Source organism: Bos indicus, chromosome 5 (genome assembly GCF_029378745.1).
Source record: "Bos indicus isolate NIAB-ARS_2022 breed Sahiwal x Tharparkar chromosome 5, NIAB-ARS_B.indTharparkar_mat_pri_1.0, whole genome shotgun sequence".
NCBI classification, from domain to species: Eukaryota; Metazoa; Chordata; class Mammalia; order Artiodactyla; family Bovidae; genus Bos; species Bos indicus.
In genome coordinates, this window is record NC_091764.1 from 43918796 (window position 1) to 43942201 (window position 23406).

Below are 23406 nucleotides of genomic sequence, written 5' to 3' on the forward strand. Positions count from 1 at the left end.
CAGAGAAGCCTGGTAGACTACAGTCCATGGGATCACAAAGAGTCGGACACGATTGAGCGACTTCACTTTCACTTTCACTTTTCCATCTCAGTACAGACCAATATTTTAATACATTTTTAATTTGTTTCCAATTGCCACCTAAAAAGATTAACAGTGACATAACGTGGCAGCCATAATACAATGTGAGTTCCAAAATGCATATCATTAGATCCTACAGTCAGATGTCCAGCAGCTGGACACTGAGAATGTGGAGCCAGGCCAGCCTGTGTCTCAAAATCTCCCTTACTGGCACCAGATGGACCCCAGGGCTTTTACGCTGAAGCATTATTCCAGAGAAGTTATTTATGAAGAGGTAGCATGAGAGAACTTTTATTTTAGGCAAGATTCTCCTCCAACCATTCTCTTTCCTGAAAACCTAACTAAGAAAAGGCCTTCAGCTTGTCCATTTGTTTCAAGTCCTTACTTGGTTCTTAAACAGTATCAAACATTTTACTGTTGGTTCACAAGCTAGCCCCTGTACACAGAGGGAAAGGGGAGACCAAAGGAAAAGGCAGACCAAGTTAGGTTGGTATGTGACAGTTTTAACAGCTAGGGAACTTACTCAAGAGGCTTGTCTTGGGTAGATACAAGGTGAATAGACCTCCATATCTACCTGCCAGAATCCTAAAATTTGATATAGAAGCCTTACTGGGGTTCAGTCATGTAGTCAGCCCAGATGGCCTCAACAACACATTGATCTCTCAAGACCGTATCCTTGAAACATCTCCCACTATGGGGACAATGGGCGGAATGTATATTCCAAGGACACAGGAGAGAAGCCCATATCCCATTACCCTGGTGCAGCTCACAGATCACGACCTCTGTATGACCCCCAACAATCACATTGTCAGCCTGTTAAGGAGGAATTGTAACGCCTACACCACTCACCATAAAAATTGGATTCCCAGAAGTTTAATAATTTATTCAAGTATCAATTTGTTAAAGACAAGAGGAGAAGACCATGGTGACTGCAAGCAGTATATACTTGTTGATATATTTTTCTAAACAAACAAACAAAAAGTCACGGCAAATAAGAAGTGATATCAAGTATAAATGTACTTATGGAATCAATGAAATGGTATATTGAAATCTTCAGCTTCCTATAACATCTGGGATTATGTGGTTGCTGTCAGGATACCCACTAGACAATTAGATAATTTTGAGCAAAGAATAAAAAGGTGTCTCTCCTGCCTCCAGATAAGTGTGCTCCACTGGGGTACGTGGCTTGATGAATCTGGTCTGGGTAGCTTTACGGCCCCACTTACCCCCACTGCCAAGTGCTCTCATGAACCACATGTACAACTCTCTGTAGCAGCTCTAGTTGTAGCAAATATAAACCGTGGACCTTTATATATTCACTCATTCACACTGTGTTCTATCCCATTCCAAACTTCATTCACCCACTGGAACTTATTCTTTCTTAATGCAGTTCACATCAGAATTATTCTAACACTATACTGATGATTTTAGGTCTCTCTTTTGGCTGTGGATGAAATGCACATGAGCTTACCCAAGATGAAGAAGGATATTTACTGGGATGATTCTGCTGCTCGTCCACCATACACACTGGCAGCTGCTGACTACTGCATACCCTCATTTCTGGGGTCAACCGTCCAAATGGGGTAAGTGCATTTCTAAAACTCACCAACATTTAGAAAACAAGTAAGTCACTGTTCTGATCTTTTTATACTGTGGTCCTGAAGTTACTTTCATAAGAACTCTCAATTATTAATATCCCATAATGGTAGCCTTTTCAAATTTTCAGACATAATTAATATGTCCAAGAGTGTGAGAAATTAAAATGACTGTAGTTTCTGGTTTAAATATGGAGTGTGTGTGTGTGTGTGTGTGTGTGTGTGTATTTGAGGGTAATTTGCATTTCACCTTGCTTTTATACCACAGCAAATTTTTCTGATAGTTGTGAAACTATCTTTTTTTTCTTTTCCTTCCAACTTGGAGTAGTTATTTAATTATATTGTTATTTATTATTTAATTATGACCATCATAATGAAATGCATTTAAAAAGTATTTATTGAGCATATACCATGTGTAAGCACTGTGCTAGACTATTTTGAGACAAATAAGCCTTAAGGTAAATTTTATCAAAAAAGTTTCCTCCAAGATTATGCTTTGATCAAACTGACTTGTTTAGTGTACATGCCAGTCTCTGTTCAGTGGTTTGAACATAACAATCTGTCCATACGTACTGTGAGCTTTAAATAAATGGGCTGAGGCCTTCAGTAAATCATGCACAGTTCTTGAATAATTTTATTAAATCTGATCATGTATTTGATTTTGCAGAGATGTGTGAATGTGGAGGAAGTTTAAGTATATTTGCTGAAGGCAGATGCCACGGTTTCCAAGTAACTTAAAAAAAGGAGTGTGGACAAATTTAGAAAAGTAAAAAGAACCCCTCCAAAAAATTATAGAAAAAGGAAAAACTTTTACAGAATTTTTCTTATAATTTTTGGCAAAACTGTAGTTCATTTTTCCCTGAGGCCCGCTCTAGGCAGATTTATGAAGTGAGATCATGTCTAAAGTTGCCACCTGTGACCCTCTTTCTCTCCCTCTCACACTGTTCAGCCCTTCTCTTTTGCTACTGTTAAAAAGCAAAATTCAACTGGATAAATTTTTTTGAAATTCCCTCCTTAAGCTTTTTTTAAATGTATTTATTTTTAATTGGAGGAAAGTTGCTTTACAATATTGTGTTGGTTTCTGCCGCACACCAACATGAATCAGCCGTAGGTATCATATGTCCGCTCCCTCTTGCATCTCCCTCTCCTCCCCACCCCATCCACCCCTCTGGGTTGCCACAGAGTACTACACTGAGCTCCCTGCGTTTTACAGCAATTTCCCATTAGTGATCTGTCTTACATATGATAATGCATATGTTTCCATGCTACTCTCTCAGTTCATCCCATCCTCTGTGTCCACAAGTCTGTTTTCTATGTTTGCATTCAACTGAGTAAATTTTAAAGGTCTTATTGCTTCATTCACCGATTCTTGAATTGGGCAGCATCCAATCTCGCGAACACAAAGGAGCTCCACAGAACTATACAAATGAAAGCCTTTCATAGGCAGAAAGGAGCAGGAATAAGGAAGTTACACATGGCAAAAAAAACTGGGCTGTTTATTGCAAGGTCACTTTCCTATAGGAGATGGCAGGGGTCTAACAGGCAGAATACCTAACCAGTGCTGATCAGGCAATTCCTGATTGACTGGCTTAAGATTCCATTTCTGGGAAAACTGAAACTGTAATTAAGTCTTGGTTTCGTGACATGGTGCTTAGCAAGATGACTCCATTTGGGGCCTGTTATCTTGTGTTTAATGCTAATATGAGAATATTTAGCTTCAATCCAGTCCATATAATGCTTTACTCTTAGCTGAATGTTTCCTGCCTGCTGCCTGCTGCTGCTGCTAATTCACTTCAGTCATGTCCAACTCTTTGCAACCCCATGGACTGTAAGCTGCCAGGCTCCTCTGTCCATGGGATTCTCCAGGCAAGAATACTGTTGTTGGTTGCCATGCCCTCCTCCAGGGGATCTTCCTGACCCAGGGATCAAACCCATGTCTCCTGCATCTCCAGCATTGCAAGTGGATTCTTTATCACTGAGCCACCAGGGAAGCCCTGAATGTCTCCTAGGGCTCCTAGAACCTCTGAGGCTGAAATCCCTTGAAGACTCAAAGAAAAACATGACTGAAAGTATAATTTCAGGCGTTGTGGCAAATAACAAGACAATGAAGGAGTCAGGAAACTTGCCTTGCTGCTCTCCAAGCACAGCTTGGTAAAGGTGGCTACTCCAGGCTGGCCTTGTTTCTGCTTCTAGATGCCTGCTAAACCTGGGCCCTCCTGTCCAGGGCCTCCTCCTGACCAAGGTACTCATCCCTACTCCAGCAGATTGCTCAGTCTCTATAAATAGTAATTCCCTGCTGTCTGCACTTCTCAGTCTTTTGTAATATATTCTGCAGTGGTAGTTTCACAGATATCTGGCAACCTTCTCAGTTTTGAAAATTAATAGATGTTTTTCTGTCAGTTTGTTTTCAGATCACTCTATAAGCTTTAACCTTCCCCTCCTCTCCCGTCATTGATTAATGCAAAGTATTTGAAGATCTGACTTGTAAAAGAAAGGGGAGCAACACCACTGGTAGGGCTGGGGAGTCATGAGGACTCTGTCTGGACTGCAAGTGCCACTTGCGTCCATTCCCGGTGGCTCAGTGGTAAAGAATCTGCCTACCAGTGCAGGAGACACAGGTGATGTGGCTTCAACCCTGGGTCAGGAAGATCCCCTGGAGAAGGAAATGGCAACCCACTCCAATATTCTTGCCTGGAGAATCCCATGGACAGAGGAGCCTAGTGGGCTACATTCCATGGGGTCACAAAAGGTCAGACACAATTGAGTATGACTCCGTAAAATGAAGATTTTTTTTTTTGGTCTCAAGATTTAATCTTGATCTACATATTCATCCTAATCATCATAATTTCACATTCCTATGCAAGTGTCTGTATTCTTTAGAAAGTATTAAGCTATGTATTTGGGAACTCCCTGGTGATCCAGTGGTCAGGACTCCACGATGTCACTGTCATGGGCCCAGGTTCACCCCATGGCCAGGGAACTAAGATCCCACAAGCTGTGTGGCACAGCCAAAAAAAATTAATAATAAAACAAAAATATGTGTTCCTCGTATTTCTAAATATAGAAACATAGTATTAGGAATTTGTAAGGCCTTGGAGAAAATACATAATCCAAATGATTATTGGGACAATTAAACAAAATGGTAAGCATAAAAACACTCTATAAATAACTGAAGAGCATTATAATTGTCAACTAGTACAGATCTCTTTTGTGGATGTCAAACTTTGGCACAGAAAGATTGAACAAGTCTAAACTATTTTTCATATTTAACTAAGCCTGGATATCTGTCACAGAAAATAAAATGCTTGAAAGCAAACCAGGAGGTAAAAATGAAGCAAACAGTTACCAGTTGTCAGAGAGATCCTGTGGTTAAGTTGGCATATTCACTACTAGATAAGATGACCTACTTACCTCAGATATGCAGATGACACCACCCTTATGGCAGAAAGTGAAGAGGAACTAAAAAGCCTCTTGATGAAAGTGAAAGAGGAAAGTGAAAAAGTTGGCTTAAAGCTCAACATTCAGAAAACAAAGATCATGGCATTTGGTCCCATCACTTCATGAGAAATAGATGGGGAAACAGTGGAAACAGTGTCAGACTTTATCTTTTTGGACTCCAAAATCACTGCAGATGGTGACTGCAGCCATGAAATTAAAAGACGCTTACTCCTTGGAAGGAAAGTTATGACCAACCTAGATAGCATATTCAAAAGCAGAGACATTCCTTTGCCAACAAAGGTTCGTCTAGTCAAGGCTATGGTTTTTCCTGTGGTCATGTATGGATGCGAGAGTTGGACTGTGAAGAAGGCTGAGCGCCGAAGAATTGATGCTTTTGAACTGTGGTGCTGGAGAAGACTCTTGAGAGTCCCTTGGACTGCATGAGATCCAACCAGTCCATTCTGAAGGAGATCAGCCCTGGGATTTCTTTGGAAGGAATGATGTTAAAGCTGAAACTCCAATACTTTGGCCACCTCATGTGAAGAATTGACTCATTGGAAAAGACTCTGATGCTGGGAGGGATTGGGGGCAGGAGGAGAAGGGGACGACAGAGGATGAGATGACTGGATGGCATCACTGACTCGATGGACGTGAGTCTGAGTGAACTCTGGGAGTTGGTGATGGACAGGGAGGCCTGGCGTGCTGCGATTCATGGGGTCGCAGTCAGACACGACTGAGTGACTGAACTGAAATGAACTGAACTACTAGTTATGATGGCCTATTTCAGTTCACTTCAGTTCAGTCGCTCAGTCGTGTCTGACTCTTTGCAACCCCATCAACTTTAGCGCGCCAGATCTCCCTGTCCATAACCAACTCCTGGAGACCACCCAAACTCATGTCCATTGAGTCAGTGATGCCATCCAACCATCTTATCCTCTGTTGTCCCCTTTTCCTCCTGCCCTCAATCTTTCCCACCATCAGGATCTTTTCAGATGAGTCAGCTCTTCGCATCAGGTGGCCAAAGTTTTGGAGTTTCAGCTTCAACATCAGTCCTTCCAATGAACACCCAGGACTAATCTCCTTTAGGATGACTAATTGGATCTCCTTGTAGTCCAAGGGACTCTCAAGAGCCTTCTCCAACACCACAGTTCAAAAGCATCAATTCTTCGGCACTCAGCTTTCTTTATAGTCCAGCTCTCACATCCATACATTACCACTGGAAAACTATAGCCTTGACTAGATGGACCTTTGTTGGCAAAGGAATGTCTCTGCTTTTGAAATGCTATCTAAGTTGGTCATAACTTTCCTTCCAAGGAGTAAGCGTCTTTTAATTTCATGGCTGCAGTCACCATCTGCAGTGATTTTGGAGCCCCCCAAAGATAAAGTCAGCCACTGTTTCCACTGTTTCCCCATCTACTTGCCATAAAGTCATGGGACCCAGTGCCATGATCTTCGTTTTCTGAATGTTGAGCTTTAAGCCAAATTTTTCATTCTACGCTTTCACTTTCATCAAGAGGCTCTTTAATTCTTCCTCACTTTCTGCCATAAGGTTGGTGTCATCTGCATATCTGAGGTTACTGATATTTCTCCTGGCAATCTTGATTCCAGCTTGTGCTTCCTCCAGCCCCGCGTTTCTCATGGTGTACTCTGCATATAAGTTAAATAAGCAGGGTGACCATATATAGCCTTGACGTACTCCTTTTCCTATTTGGAACCAGTCTGTTGTTCCATGTCCAGTTCTAACTGTTGCTTCCTGACCTCCATACAGGTTTCTCAAGAGGCAGGTCAGGTGGTCTGGTATTCCCATCTTTGTCAGAATTTTCCACAGTTCACTGTGATCCACACAGTCAAAGGCTTTGGCATAGTCAATAAAGCAGAAATAGATGTTTTTCTGGAACTCTCTTGCTTTTTTGATGATCCAGCGGATGTTGGCAATTTGATCTCTGGTTCCTCTGCCTTTTCTAAAACCAGCTTGAACATCTGGAAGTTCACGGTTCACGTATTGTTGAAGCCTGGCTTGGAGAATTTTGAGCATTACTTTACTAGCGTGTGAGATGAGTGCAATTGTGTGGTAGTTTGAGCATTCTTTGGCATTGCCTTTCTTTGGGGTTGGAATGAAAAGTGACCTTTTCCAGTCCTGTGGCCACTGCTGAGTTTTCCAAATTTGCTGGCATATTGAGTGCAGCACTTTCACAGCATCATATTTCAGGATTTGAAATAGCTCAACTGGGATTCCATCACCTCCACTAGCTTTGTTCGTAGTGATCCTTCTAAGGCCCACTTGACTTCACATTCCAGGATGTCTGGCTCTAGGTGAGTGATCACACCATCATGATTATCTGGGTCTTAAAGATCTTTTTTGTACAGTTCTTCTGTGTATTCTTGCCACCTCTTCTTAATATCTTCTGCTTCTGTTAGGTCCATACCGTTTCTGTCCTTTATTGTGCCCATCTTTGCATGAAATGTCCCCTTAGTATCTCTAATTTTCTTGATGAGATCTCTAGTCTTTCCCATCCTATTGTTTTCCTTTATTTGCATTGATCGCTGAGGAAGGCTTTCTTATCTCTCCTTGCTATTCTTTGGAACTCTGAATTCAAATGGGTATATCTTTCCTTTTCTCTTTTGCTTTTTGCGTCTCTTCTTTTCACAGCTATTTGTAAGGCCTCCTCAGACAGCCATTTTGCTTTTTTGCATTTCCTTTTCTTGGGGATGGTCTTGATCCCTGTCTCCTATACAATGCCACAAACCTCTGTCCATAGTTCATCAGGCACTCTGTCTATCAGATCTAATCTGTTTACTGTTAGTTATAATGGCCTATTTACTAGTAATTAAGATGGCATATTTACTACTAGTTACTATTGCCTATTTACTCGCAGGCACAGGCAAAAGCTAGAGTCTTTTAGGGGAGGTTTTTGTGAGTTTAACTGGACTCCACTAGAACTAACTGTTCAAGAAACAACTAGGCAAAAGTTACTTGGTCTTGACTTTCTGCATGAATGAGAACTCTAAAGTCAGCCTCACAATCCAGGAAAGGTCACTGCAAGAATTCAGGGTTTTGGAAGTCAGCAAGAATGTTTTCTTCAATCCATTAGCGTTGCTTTTTCCCATGAGTATGTTATTAGACAAGATGTTTCTGGTTGCCAGTGACAGAGAACCAACTCAAGATAGCGTAAGCAAAAAGGGATTTCTTGGTTCACATCCAGGAAGTGGCCTAGCTTTGGATGTGGCTGGGTGCAGAGGCTCACGTGTGTCACCAAGACCTGCACTGCCCTCTCTGTCTCTCAGTTCTGCTTTTCTCTCCATTGGCTCAGCTTCCGGCCAAGCTCTCCCTTCCTGATGGCAGACAGACAAGATGGTAGCCAGCAGCTCCAGGTGTACAACCTGTCTTCTCAATAAATGCTGTGGGAAAACTACATCTCTTTTCCAACTCCGAAAACTAGAGTACTGGATTCATTACGATTGGCTAGGTTTGGCAAACGTGTCTGTTTCTGAACCAATAACTATCAACAAGAAAACATGATATTTTGATTAGCTAATGCTGTTTCATGCATCCGTCTTTGGACCAAAGGGTATGGTCAGCTCCAACCAACGATATGGAGCAAGTGATGCTGGCAAGAAAGATGAAGGTGCTATTACAGGAGAAGGGTGAATGGTCTGCTGGGCTGGCGAAGACAATAGGTGTCCTCTAAAATCTTAAAAGATAATTTGCTAAGCATTGAATTATTCACTCACCAAATACAACATCAATACCAAGTAAATCATCTGAGTGAGGTTCAGGGAAAAGGCAGTAAAGGTAAGGATCATTGTAGCACAGGCGGTTGATGATGACTGAGCCAATACGTTTTTCTCTCATTTGGATGAAGACTAGGTGCCGGCATGGTATGGATGCAAACATCTCAATGGGCATTTAAAATCCCTTCCTGAATATTTTTTTAAATTTTCTTATTCTTTTTAAGATATATGTTCCCAGCATATTTAATTCAGAAATCAGATTCCCCTCATCTTTTCCTATCAATGTTTCAGGTTTGTAATCACAATTCCCACAATTCAGAAATTCCAAAATGGAGGCAATGTCTTTCAGTAACTGAATAACAATATGACTATCCAAGGGCAACCTGAGAAATTACTCTGCCTCATACATTTTTTCTCATTTAGCACACTACGCATTTCCACAAAAAAAGGAAACTCCTTGGAGACAATTTCTTTGTTCTCTATATTCAGGAACATGTTCAAAATATTGCTCTATTTTCTACACATTTTTCAAAATATACATTACTGAAATAAAGTAATTCCTCTTCTCATTTTTATCTCAAGTGCAAATTTAAATTATCATTTTCCTTGTACACATGTTCATTTATTCAAGCAAAATTTTCTTTTAGGGTCTAGTATATGGTAGGTTCTATGCCAGATGTTAGGAATAGGCAAAAACAAAGACAAATTAAAAAAAAAAAACAAAAAAACACGTCTTTTAAGCCCTCAAACATAATGAGACTAGTTATAAAACTATGTGGTAAATGCAGTGATAGAGAAATGTTGAGAGTTTTATGGGCACACTGAAGGTACTCTTCATGGGGTCTGATAAAGCAAGCCCCTTTCAGTTGGGGAATATAGTATGCATCTCATTTTTAAAATTTTTATTCTTTAGACTGCAAGATGTGGCATGTGGGATCTTAATTCTCCATCCAGGAATCACACCTGCATCCCCTATATTGGAACACAGAGCTAATCACTGAATACCAGAGAAGTCCCTAATATGCATCTTTAAGAATGAATTTGGACACTACTATATGGGCTTCCTTGGTAGCTCAGATGGTAGAGAATCTGTCTGCAAAGCAGGAGACCCGACTTCAGTCCCTGGGTGAGGAAGATCCCCTGGAGAAGGGAAATGGTTACCCACTCCAGTATTCTTGCCTGGAGTATTCCATGGACAGAGAAGCCTGGCAGGCTATATGTAGTCCATGGGGCCGCAAAGAGTCAGACATGACTGAGTGACTAACGCTTTCACTATATATAAAATAGAAAACTATTAAGGACCTAGTGCATCGCACAGGGAACTCTACTCGGTGCTCTGTAGTGGCCTATATGGGAAAAGAATCTTAAAAAAAGAGTGGAGATGTATAGATAGGTAGATATAGCTGATTCACTTTGCTGTAGACCTGAAACTAACACAACATTGCAAATCAACTACAGTCTAATTTTAAAAATTAAAATAAGATTAAAAAAAAAATGAATTTGGAAGGATTTCCACGGTGGTCCAGTGGTTAGGACTTGGTGCTTTCACTGCCAGGGCCCAGGTTTGATCCTGGTTGGGAAACTAAGATCTTGCAAGCCACAAAGCACAGTCAAAAAAAAAAGAAAAGAAAATCAGCCAAAAAAAGGAATGAATTTGCATATAGCATATAGACAGAAGGAGGGGATGCAGCAGAGAGTACATTCTAGGTATAGGCAAAGACAGAAAGGAATGATAGTGTATTCAAAGCAAAATTTTTTAACATTTCAGCTTTATTGCAATGGAGTTGACATATAAAATTATAAGATAAAGTGTACATTGTGGTGATTTGATATATGTATACATTGTGAAAGGATTCCCCCATCTCATTAATTAACAAATCCTTCACCTCACATATTTATCGCTCTTTTTTTTGTTTGTAAGAATATTTTAAGTTCTACTGTCTTCAGTTCAGTTCAGTCGCTCAGTCGTGTCCGACTCTTTGCGACCCCATGAGTGGCAGCACACCAGGCCTCCCTGTCTATCACCAACTCCCAGAGTTCACTCAGACTCACGTCCATCGAGTCAGTGATGCCATCCAGTCATCTCATCTTCTGTCGTCCCCTTCTCCTCCTGCCCCCAATCCCTCCCAGCATCAGAGTCTTTTCCAATGAGTCAACTCTTCGCATGAGGTGGCCAAAGTACTGGAGTTTCAGCTTTAGCATCATTCCATCCGAAGAAATCCCAGGGCTGATCTCCTTCAGAATGGACTGGTTGGATCTCATGCAGTCCAAGGGACTCTCAAGAGTCTTCTCCAGCACCACAGTTCAAAAGCATCAATTCTTCGGCGCTCAGCCTTCTTCACAGTCCAACTCTCACATCCATACATGACCACAGGAAAAACCATAGCCTTGACTAGACGGACCTTTGTTGGCAAAGGAATGTCTCTGCTTTTGAATATGCTATCTAGGTTGGTCATAACTTTCCTTCCAAGGAGTAAGCGTCTTTTAATTTCATGGCTGCAGTCACCATCTGCAGTGATTTTGGAGCCCCGAAAAATAAAGTCTGACACTGTTTCCACTGTTTCCCCATCTATTTCCCATGAAGTGGTGGGACTGGATGCCATGATCTTTGTTTTCTGAATGTTGAGCTTTAAGCCAAATTTTTCACTCTCCTCTTTCACTTTCATCAAGAGGCTTTTGAGTTCCTCTTCAGTTTCTGCCATAAGGGTGGTGTCATCTGTGTATCTGAGGTTGATATTTCTCCCGGCAATCTTGATTCCAGCTTGTGCTTCTTCCAGTCCAGCGTTTCTCATGATGTATTCTGCATAGAAGTTAAATAAGCAGGGTGACAATATACAGCCTTGATGTACTCCTTTTCCTATTTGGAACCAGTCTGTTGTTCCACGTCCAGTTCTAACTGTTGCTTCCTGACCTGCATACAGATTTCTCAAGAGGCAAGTCAGGTGGTCTGGTATTCCCATCTCTTTCAGAATTTTCCACAGTTTATTGTGATCCACACAGTCAAAGGCTTTGGCATAGTCAATAAAGCAGAAACAGATGTTTTTCTGGAACTCTCTTTCTTTGTCCGTGATCCAGCAGATGTTGGCAATTTGATCTCTGGTTCTTCTGCCTTTTCTAAAACCAGGTTGAACATCTGGAAGCTCATGGTTCACATATTGCTGAAGCCTGGCTTGGAGAATTTTGAGTATTACTTTACTAGCGTGTGAGATGAGTGTAATTGTGCACTAGTTTGAGCATTCCTTGGCATTGCCTTTCTTTGGGATTGGAATGAAAAGTGACCTTTTCCAGTCCTGTGGCCACTGCTGAGTTTTCCAAATTTGCTGGCATATTGAGTGCAGCACTTTCACAGCATCATTTTTCAGGATTTGAAATAGCTCAACTGGAATTCCATCACCTCCACTAGCTTTGTTCGTAGTGATGCTTTCTAAGGCCCACTTGACTTCACATTCCAGGATGTCTGGCTTTAGGTCAGTGATCACACCATCATGATTATCTGGGTCGTGAAGATCTTTTTTGTACAGTTCTTCTGTGTATTCTTGCCATCTCTTCTTAATATCTTCTGCTTCTGTCAGGTCCATACCATTTCTGTCCTTTATGGAGCCCATCTTTGCATGAAATGTTCCCTTGGTATCTCTAATTTTCTTGAAGAGATCTCTAGTCTTTCCCATTCTGTTGTTTTCCTCTATTTCTTTGCATTGATTGCTGAAGAAGGCTTTCTTATCTCTTCTTGCTATTCTTTGGAACTCTGCATTCAGATGCTTATATCTTTCCTTTTCTCCTTTGTTTTTCGCTTCTCTTCTTTTCACATCTATTTGTAAGGCCTCCCCAGATAGCGATTTTGCTTTTTTGCATTTCTTTTCCATGGGGATGGTCTTGATCCCTGTCTCTTGTACAATGTCATGAACCTCATTCCATAGTTCATCAGGCACCCCATCTATTAGATCTAGGCCCTTTAATCTATTTCTCACTTCCACTGTATAATCATAAGGGATTTGATTTAGGTCATACCCGAATGGTCTAGTGGTTTTCCCTACTTTCTTCAATTTAAGTCTGAATTTGGCAATAAGGAGTTCATGGTCTCAGCCACAGTCAGCTCCTGGTCTTGCTTTTGCTGACTGTATAGAGCTTCTCTATCTTTGGCTGCAAAGAATATAATCAATCTGATTTCGGTGTTAACCATCTGGTGTCTTCTCTTGTGTTGTTGGAAGAGGGTGTTTGCTATGACCAGTGCATTTTCTTGGCAAAACTCTATTAGTCTTTGCCCTGCTTCATTCTGTATTCCAAGGCCAAATTTGCCTGTTACTCCAGGTGTTTCTTGACTTCCTACTTTTGCATTCCAGTCCCCTATAATGAAAAGAACATCTTTTTTGGGTGTTAGTTCTAAAAGGTCTTGGAGGTCTTCATAGAACCGTTCAACTTCAGCTTCTTCAGCGTTACTGGTTGGGCATAGACTTGGATTACAGTGATATTGAATGGTTTGCCTTGGCAAATTGCAATAACATGATACAGTGTTATCAACTATATTCACCATGTTTTAATTAGATTATCAGACCTTATTCATCTTACAGCTGAAACTTTGTACCTTTTTACCTATTTTATCCCTATTTCCCCCAACCTCCTAGTCCCTGGCAGTGATTTTTCTACTCTGTGTTTCTATTGTTGTTGTTTAGTCTTAAGTTGTGTCTGACTCTTTGTGACTCCATGGACTGTAGCCCACCAGGCTTCTCTGTCCATGGGATTTTCCAGGCAAGAATACTGGAGTGGGTTCTCATTTCCTTCTCCAGAGTATCTTCCCAGCCCAGGGATCAAATCTGAGTCTTCTGCATTGGCAGAGATTCTTTACTTCAGAGCCACAAGTGAAACATGTTTCTATTAGAATAACAATTTGATATGCAAAGCAGAAGAGCCAAGAAATGAATCTGGAGGGAGAGGTAAGGAAGGATCACAGAGGGTTTTAGAGTCTGAGTAAAGAGTTTCAGCCTTTTTCCAAAGCTATTAAATGACATGGTCACATTCGTGTTTTAAACAAGTTGTCCTTGCAACTGGCTGAAAGATGGATGCCTAGGGATAAGACTAGAGCCAGAGAGACCAGTGAGCAGGCCATTGGTATAGTTTAGACAGAAAAGCATAAGGGCCAAAGTAGCGCAGTGCTTCACGGTATGTTGACAGTGGAGATGGCAAAAGGGACAGATTTGAGAGAGGAGGAGTTTAAAATGATGGAGTGATTGGTAATGAACTAAGGAAGACAGTAGTGAGAAAGAGCTGCTGAAAGGGAAAAATATGAGCCAGCTTCCTTTCGCGTGGGTTGCATTTAAGGCATCTGTGGGCAATTCACATGGAGATGTCCAACAGGCCGGGAGCACAGAGACAAAACTAAGCAGAGGGATGCTTTTAACTGTTATCACTACGTGGGTGTGTTAGAACCGAAAGAGTGGGGGAGAGCACCCAGGAACCGTGTCAAGTGAGTAGGACAGAATACAAAGGGTAGAACACTGTCACTTAAAGGGTGATCAGAATAAAGGGGTCCTTGAAAGAGAGTAGGAATCCTCACTACAGATGCAGGAGAAGATCCCCGAGAATGCCCTGTCCTAGAGACCAAGGGTGGAAGTTTCAACATGAAGCCTGAAAAGCACCATAGGAGTTTGCATTTTAAAGCGACTGGAGACTTAAGTGAGAGTGTGAGGCAGAAGCTAAATTACAGCAGGTTGAGGGGTGATTGGGAGGCAAGGAGATCAAGATTGCCAATGTAACCCATTTTTCCAGTAATTTTATAATAGGAAAACTCAAACATATACAGAAGTAGAAAACAAACTATAATAAATCTCAGGTAGCCATCACCCACCTTCAGTTATCAAGTCATGGCCAACCTGGTTTCATACATCTTCCCACTCATCTTTACCCACTGTGAAGCAAATATAACCACAATACCACTTTCATGCCTTAAAAACAAAATACCCAAAACTCAAAATAATTCCTTAACTCGTTAACTATACATGAACTCTTTTTTTGAGAAGTCTGGATTGTGGAGAGGAGATACAGTAGACAGTATCCAATGAGACATAAGGTCAAGGACAATGTCATATTTTTAAACTATTTTATAACATTTTAGGATGGGAACACCTTAAGCATGTTTACAGGAAAAGGGGAATCTGCCCTCCCTATGCTACCACCCATCCTTGGAATTACTTTAACCATGCCTGTGGAATTGCACTTCGCTGTTACGCCCTGGTCCTGTCTGGACAGATCCACCAAGACTGCCTATGGTATTCACTGGAGTACTGTCCACTGTATGTCCACTGTATGATTTAGCATCCCTTTCATCAAAGGACCCATGGAAAAAATTTATCTCAGCCATCCATGGGGAGAAAAAAAAAGCTTTGCGTCTTATGGGTAACTCTTACACTATTTCTCTTACAGACTATGGATCTTATCATTGATGATGGTCTTTTCATTTTGGCTACTGAAAACCAAATCCACAGTCCACCTTTAGTCCGTTTGTAACACTTTTTGGCATGGATCTCTAGGCACCCTGTTGGTCTCATCTTGTTAGTGTTCCTTATTCTTTGTTGTGGTTCAGTCACTAAGTCGTATTTGACTCTTCTGTGATTCCATGGACTGCAGACCTCCAGGCTTCTCTGTCCATGGGATTTGCCTGGCAAGAATACTGGAGTGGGTTGCCATTTCCTTTCCCAGAGGATCTTTCCAACCAAGGGATTAAACCGCATCTTCTGCATTGGCAGGCAGACTTTTTACTACTGAGTAACCTGGGAAGACTTTTCCTTATTCTAACCCTGTCTTTAGACATTATTGCATTGTTATTATCTTTATAAGCCACCTTAAAGCCTTTATAAGATGAAGTAAGATATAATAAAGAAACAAATCAATGTCTCTTCTAGCTCTGAAAAAGGACTGAAAAAGGACAGGTAGAGTGAAGGGAGAGGGGAGGGAAGACATGGGAGCCAGGGGAATTGACAGAGAAGGGCCTAGAGAAAACCTGGGGGGCAGCAGGGGCTGGGGCTGCTCACAAGGAGGGAGGCCTCAGAGCCTGAGTTGGAGGGAAGGGCTGAGGATGGATGTTGCAAAGGGCAAGGGGAAGTGGTACCTGTGCAGCCAGTGAAGCAGGAATGTGTTCCCACCACATCCAACCATCATCATGTCTTTTTTTAATGTTTATTTTTATTTATTTGGTTGCCCCAGTCTTGGTTGTGGCATGGGAACTCTTAGCTGTGGCATTTGGAATCTAGTTACCTAACCAGGGATCAAACTAGGCCCCCTGCATTGGGATGGCAGAGTCTTAGCCTTGGGACCACCAGGGAAGTCCCTTATCATATCTTAATTCAAAGAAAGATGTAACTGACAAAGCTCTTCCTTCTTTGCTGAATCTGATTTGAACATTTTTAAAGATTTGTTAAAGGCTTCTGTTTTAAAACAGCATTTTTAAATTTCTAACACCAAAGCAATGCTGAAGCTCCATCTCCCAATCCTTGTACATAGCACCTAGAATAGAAATGCTTTCATAGATATATTTGTCTTGAGCTTTTAATAAACCACATTATTTATTGCACAGCCTCTAATCTCCACTTAGTAAAACATTCTATGAAATAACTGAACAATGAAAAAGAATCTTTCCTATTTGAACTCCATTCCCATTACCATACCTAAGATGATTTCAACTGAAGCTCTTTGTTCTTTGTCATAATATAGAATGCTTTCTGATCTGCTATTTCGATTGAGGCATCGTTTCATTAGCTTAACCATGGAAACACTAGTAACCAAGATTAATAAAGCACCCACAAGCAGCCAAAAGAAGAGTTGTCCATAAGATGCACATCAAGAAAACATACCCAATATCTACCTAAAGAAACTAAAGACCTATATATAGAAAACTATAAAACACTGGTGAAAGAAATCAAAGAGGACACTAATAGATGGAGAAATATACCATGTTCATGGATTGGAAGAATCAATATAGTGAAAATGAGTATACTACCCAAAGCAATTTATAGATTCAATGCAATCCCTATCAAGCTACCAACGGTATTCTTCACAGAGCTAGAACAAATAATTTCACAATTTGTATGGAAATACAAAAAACCTCGAATAGCCAAAGCTAACTTGAGAAAGAAGAATGGAACTGGAGGAATCAACCTACCTGACTTCAGGCTCTATTACAAAGCCACAGTTATCAAGATAGTATGGTACTGGCACAAAGACAGAAATATTGATCAATGGAACAAAATAGAAAGCCCAGAGATAAATCCACACACATATGGACACCTTACCTTTGACAAAGGAGGCAAGAATATACAATGGATTAAAGACAATCTCTTTAACAAGCGGTGCTGGGAAAACTGGTCAACCATTTGTAAAAGAATGAAACTAGAACACTTTCTAACACCATACACAAAAATAAACTCAAAATGGATTAAAGATCTCAACGTAAGACCAGAAACCATAAAACTCCTAGAGGAGAACATAGGCAAAACACTCTCTGACATACATCACAGCAGGATCCTCTATGACCCACCTCCCAGAATATTGGAAATAAAAGCAAAAATAAACAAATGGGACCTAATTAAACTTAAAAGCTTCTGCACAACAAAGGAAACTATTAGCAAGGTGAAAAGGCAGCCTTCAGAATGGGAGAAAATAATAGCAAATGAAGCAACTGACAAACAACTAATCTCAAAAATATGCAAGCAACTCCTACAGCTCAACTCCAGAAAAATAAATGACCCAATCAAAAAATGGGCCAAAGAACTAAATAGACATTTCTCCAAAGAAGACATACAGATGGCTAACAAACACATGAAAAGATGCTCAACATCACTCATCATCAGAGAAATGCAAATCAAAACCACTATGAGGTACCATTTCACGCCAGTCAGAATGGCTGCCATCCAAAAGTCTACAAGCAATAAATGCTGGAGAGGGTGTGGAGAAAAGGGAACTCTCTTACACTATTGGTGGGAATGCAAACTAGTACAGCCACTATGGAGAACAGTGTGGAGATTCCTTAAAAAACTGGAAATAGAACTGCCTTATGATCCTGCAATCCCACTGCTGGGCATACACACTGAGGAAACCAGAAGGGAAAGAGACACGTGTACCGCAATGTTCATCGCAGCACTGTTTATAATAGCCAGGTCATGGAAGCAACCTAGATGTCCCTCAGCAGATGAATGGATAAGAAAGCTTTGGTACATATACACAATGGAGTATTACTCAGCCATTAAAAAGAATACATTTGAATCAGTTCTAATGAGATGGATGAAACTGGAACCTATTATACAGAATGAAGTAAGCCAGAAAGAAAAACACTAATACAGTATACTAACGCATATATATGGAATTTAGAAAGATGGTAACAATAACCCTGTGTACGAGACAGCAAAAGAGACACTGATGTATAGATCAGTCTTATGGACTCTGTGGGAGAGGGAGAGGGTGGGGAGATTTGGGAGAATGGCATTGAAACATGTATAATATCATGTATGAAACGAGTTGCCAGTCCAGGTTCGATGCACGATACTGGATGCTTGGGGCTGGTGCACTGGGACGACCCAGAGGGATGGTATGGGAGGGAGGAGGGAGGAGGGTTCAGGATGGGGAACAAAGGTATACCTGTGGCGGATTCATTTCGATATTTGGCAAAACTAATACAATATTGTAAAGTTTAAAAATAAAATAAAATTTAAAAAAAAAGAAAAAAAAAAAAAGAAAACATACCCAAACCCTTAAATGAAAACATTATTAGATCTTCTTCAGGCAGTAGCAGACACTTAATGCTTGATAAACCTCACCTAACCAAATCAAAAAACCTCCATCTAGTCAAGGCTATCGTTTTTCCAGTAGTTATGTTTGGATGTGAGAGTTGGACTATAAAGAAAGCTGAGCACCAAAGAATTGATGCTTTTGAACTGTGGTTGGAGAAGACTCTTGAGAGTCCCTTGGACTGCCAGGAGATCCAACCAGTCCATCCTAAAGGAGATCAGTCCTGGGTGTTCATTGGAAGGACTGATATAGAAGGTGAAACTCCAAAACTTCGGCCACCTGATGGGAAGAGCTCACTCATTTGAAAAGACCCTGATTCTGGGAAAGATTGAGGGTGGGAGGAGAAGGGGACAACAGAGGATGAGATGATTGGATGGCATCACTGAGTCAATGGACATGAGTTCAGGTAAACTCCAGGAGTTGGTGATGGACAGGGAGGCCTGGTATGCTGCGGTTCATGGGGTCACAAAGAGTTGGACATAGTTGAGTGACTGAACTGACCAAATGAAACCTAGGATATTCAAACTCAAGTCAAATTTGCTGAAAATAAATTTCTCTTTTAAGCAAATGAAAAATAAGATTCAGGCCCAGGCCACCGAAGCTAGCTTTAGGGAGAATGCTTTCTGCACATTTTACCATCATGAGTTCATTCCAAAATTCTTATTTTTAGATACTTGGATTTATCTGTTAGCACATACTTTTAAGGCTCTGAGGAATGGAATACATGGAAATTAAAGACCTGAAGTCTCATAACTCCCTTTAATCCTGTGTTGGAAATCAAAGCAGCCAAGAGTAAAGCAGCAAAGACCCCTTTAAGGCATTGGAAAAAACCCTAACAAAATATTCATCCATAACAGCTAAAGGACCTGAAATTCTGGAGAAGAGAGGTTGTGCTGCTTAAGAAGTGAATCACTCAAGTGTGTTGTGAGGGGCGTCCACGTGGGGCTGTGCTCACAGTGTGCTGCTCATCTAAGAGCAGCTCTCAGTCTGGCAACCTTAAACCTGCTGACTGAAGTCCTTTTCAAAAATCACTGCTGTATTGGGCTTTCTGCCATGATTCAAATATGTCAAAACTTCCTCACATTGGTAGTGTTCTCAAGGAATAGGTCTGTGAAGTCAATTAAGTATCCTTAACAAAGAGGTTGTTGTTCAGTCTCTAAGTCATGTCCAACTCTTTGTGACCCCATGGATTGCAGCATGCCAGGCTTCCCTGTCCTTCACTATCTCCTGGAGCTTGTTCAGCCTCATGTCCATTGAGTCAGTGATGCCATCCAACCATCTCATTCTCTGTCATCCCCTCAATCATCCTGCCCTCAGTCTTTCCCAGCATCAGGGTCTTTTCCAATGAGTCGTCTCTTCGCATCAGGTGGCCAAAGTATTGGAACTTCAGCTTCAGCATCAGTCCTTCTAATGAGTAGTCAGAGGTGATTTCCTCTAGGATTGACTGGTTTGATATCCTTGGTGTCCAAGGGTCTCTCAAGAGTCTTCTCCAGCACCACAGTTTGAAAGCATCAGTTCTTTGGCACTCAGCCTTCTTTATGGTCCAAATCTCACATCCAGTAGACAACTACTGGAAAAACCACAGCCTTGACTATATGGACCTTTGTTAGCAAAGTGATGTCTCTGCTTTTTAATACGTTGTCTAACTCCAGTCTGTTATGTCCCCTGCATTGGCAAGTGGGTTCTTTACCCCTAGCATCACCTGGGAAGCCCTAAGGAAGAGGGCTTCTTTCCACCTGGGAAGAGGAGAGGTATTCAAATTTCCATTAGAGTTCCTTCTGGGTAGGAACTGAGGACTTTAAGATTTATTCAGCTCTGTCAAATTACAACCATTTACCCAGAAATCATTCCAAAAGTTCTAAAAATGTTAGAAATAATACAATTACTTTTTTGCAATTATACATATATGTATCTAATGTGCACAAAGCATTTAGGATAGTACAGTACATTTGGAAGTATTCTTAGTAATATTAGTTCAAATTTTCAAAATATGTATTCAGGCAAGCAGACTGTGTCAAATTGTGGTTAAATATACTTCTAGATGGATGTTTTATTCAGTAATCCCTTCTTAGCCAACTATATTCAAATATTTTAACTTAACAAGAAAATACATAGTCTGATATATATATATATATAATATATATATACATATATACTATTACATGCGTGTGCCATAAACAACCAAAAGTATCTCAAAATCTGAATCACTAACTTCAACAAAAATGTATTCTTGGAACATTGATTTTCACTTACTGTACAAAAAAAGGAGAGATGGAAATTCCCAAGGACGTGAATGTGCATTAAGTTTGTAATTGTAGAACTTGCTCAGGGATTTTTTCATATACCGACACAGGGTTACCGCTGATGCTTAGTTTTCACTGTCTAAGTGGTATGAGAGGTACAGACAGCTTCGTGTCCTTTTCTAACAAAATTCACATCGGATACAACAGTATTGAAAGGTGGGGACTGTAACTTTGGGCCACAATTTCTTTTTGCGACAGCCAGTGTAGACTGGGTCAGCAGAACCAAAGTGATAACATGAGGCTGGATATGCCTGTTATTTAACCAGAACTGCCATAATCCTTGGTCCAAACTAGTAGAGAGGCAACAGAAAGGCCTCCGGAGGATGGCTAGCTCTCTGGGCTCAGCCACCTCCCATGATGCTTCACTGCTTAAATCTCTCTCTCATCAGGGAAGGAGCAGGCAGGCAGGTTGCTGGGTGACTACAACCTCCGTCAGCCTGCCTCTGTCAACTTAGCATGAGGGTTTTTACTCATTTGATAAATCCCTAGTTAGCTTTGACAGTGATTCTGCAGTGCAGAAGGTTAAAAATAACAGTGTGCACCTCTAATGGGTCTGAAGAGTACATTTCCTTTGCCCATGAATAAACACTCCTGCACACGTGTCTCTACCCTGATAGATTCTCAGGCAAATTCCTGGCTCCCTCCAAGGCAGCTGCTTGACTTTGAGGACACTCACAATTTGAAACAATAAATCTGACATGAGACGTAGAGTCCATTGTATTAAATATCATTTTCCTAAATTTCTCATTTCAGCTCTGTTCAAATGACCTCTTATTATTTTGATTTAAATGTCAAAATACCACTTCAAAAGTGGCCACAAAGAAAAAAAGAGAAACATCATCTTGTTTTATTGTTTGAAGTTCTATATTTACCTGATCACACTAAAGAGAAGGGGTTTGTTTTGCAAAAGGCTTGCTTTGAAAAACTACATTAAATCTTTCAAGTCGTGGGGCCCGTTTTGGTCTTTCCATGTTAGACACACCCCAAGAAGTCTGGATGTTAGCTGCCATCTTCTGCAATCCTGTGCCCAGCCTCTTATTTTTTGTAGCAACAGGAAGTGACAAGCGTTCTCCTGTACCCCTGAGCAACCCAAGCACCTTTTCAAGAGGCCTTAATTATATCAGAGCCCTCAGATATTAGTTATTGGCCAGGGAGACTGTGGAGTTGGTGGTTTTGTAGGTATCCAAAAGATACTCTTTAAACCTTTATCACTTTATTTTTAATTTATTTATTTATTTTTTTGGCTGCACGAGGTCTTCGTTGCCATGCAGGCTTTCTCTAGTTGCAGCAAGTGGAGGCTACTCTTCATTGCATTCTCACTGCAGTGGCTTCTCTTGTGGAGCACAGGCTCTGGAGCGTGGGCTTCAGTAGTTGTGGAGCACGGGCTTTAGTTTTCTGCAGCATGTGGATATTCCTGGAGCAGGGATTGAACCCATCTCCCCTGCTTTGGCAGGCAGATTCTTAACCATTGGACCACCAGGCAAGTCCTCAATAGGTATTTTAAAAACTGTTTCTTTTTAGCCCTTGAGATTAAATTAAGAATACATCCCAATTCTGACATGTAGATGTGACTTGTAGAAATAATGCGTGCTCTCCCTCCTTTCAGAACCAACTAGCCTGCTGAGCTTAATACAAACTCTTCTCTCTCCCCCACGTATACTCCTCCTCCCTTTCAAAAATAGCCTAATACTTGCCACAACCTTTCTCATTCTCTCTTTTTCTACACTGATAATTTATATTGTGCCATAAATGGTTTGTTTTTTGTTTTTTGTGGGATTTGACAATGTCTGCAAATGGCACCCAAAACAATATTGGGAGGCAAGTGAGGGCAGTCCTACCATCTGATTGGTTTTATCAACTTTCTCTCAAAAAACCCAGTTCCCCCTATCCTTTCATTTGCCCTCCATCTACTCAACATCCTCATCTCATCATTAAATGACTATAGTAGTCATCCCTTCCAACATGTTAATTGTTAGGTGGCAGCTTGGAGGTGTAGTAACATTTTAAAGGACACTCTTAAAGGAGAGAAGGGAGTGACCTTCAGACAGACTCTATAATTTCTTCCAACCATATGTAGTCAGTGGTGCTTTAGAAATCATCTCTAAAAGTTTGCCAGTCATTGACAGAGTCCTTTTTATATTGTCTACTCTTCAAAGCTTTTCCACATATATTATTCCTTTTGAACTTCCAAACACCCTTGTAAAACAAGTTGAGTATTGTTGTCACACTTAGTTTCTCATACATCATACTTAGTTTCTCAAGTATGATGCTAAGCCACAGGGAGGTTAACTGACTCTCCAAAGTTCACACAGCTAATTAGCATTAGCCTGGGCAGCAGTCATCCTGGTTCTGCAAGCTCCTGAAATAAATTATCCGCCTTACCACAGAGGTAATTCTCAAATTCCATCCTCTGGACACTAATGGCTGCATGGCACTTTTCATGAATGTCCTCCGGTCTCTAATTACCTGCCTATCTCAGTCCGAGT

At 40.9% G+C, this 23406-nt stretch overlaps 1 protein-coding gene across 12 annotated transcripts in view; it reads left to right on the forward strand.

Annotated features, from left to right (window-relative positions):
• BEST3 (bestrophin 3) overlaps nt 1–23406 on the forward strand; it is a 63976-nt gene that overhangs the window by 25406 nt on the left and 15164 nt on the right. For 11 of the 12 annotated variants that reach the window (XM_070789297.1, XM_070789302.1, XM_070789295.1 and 8 more), the window contains one exon: nt 1510–1661. In XM_070789297.1, coding sequence (XP_070645398.1) covers nt 1510–1661 — 152 coding nt within the window. Of the gene's footprint in view, nt 1–1509; nt 1662–16547; nt 17336–23406 lie in introns of those variants that run through there. The other variant, XM_070789307.1, reaches the window with a different exon arrangement.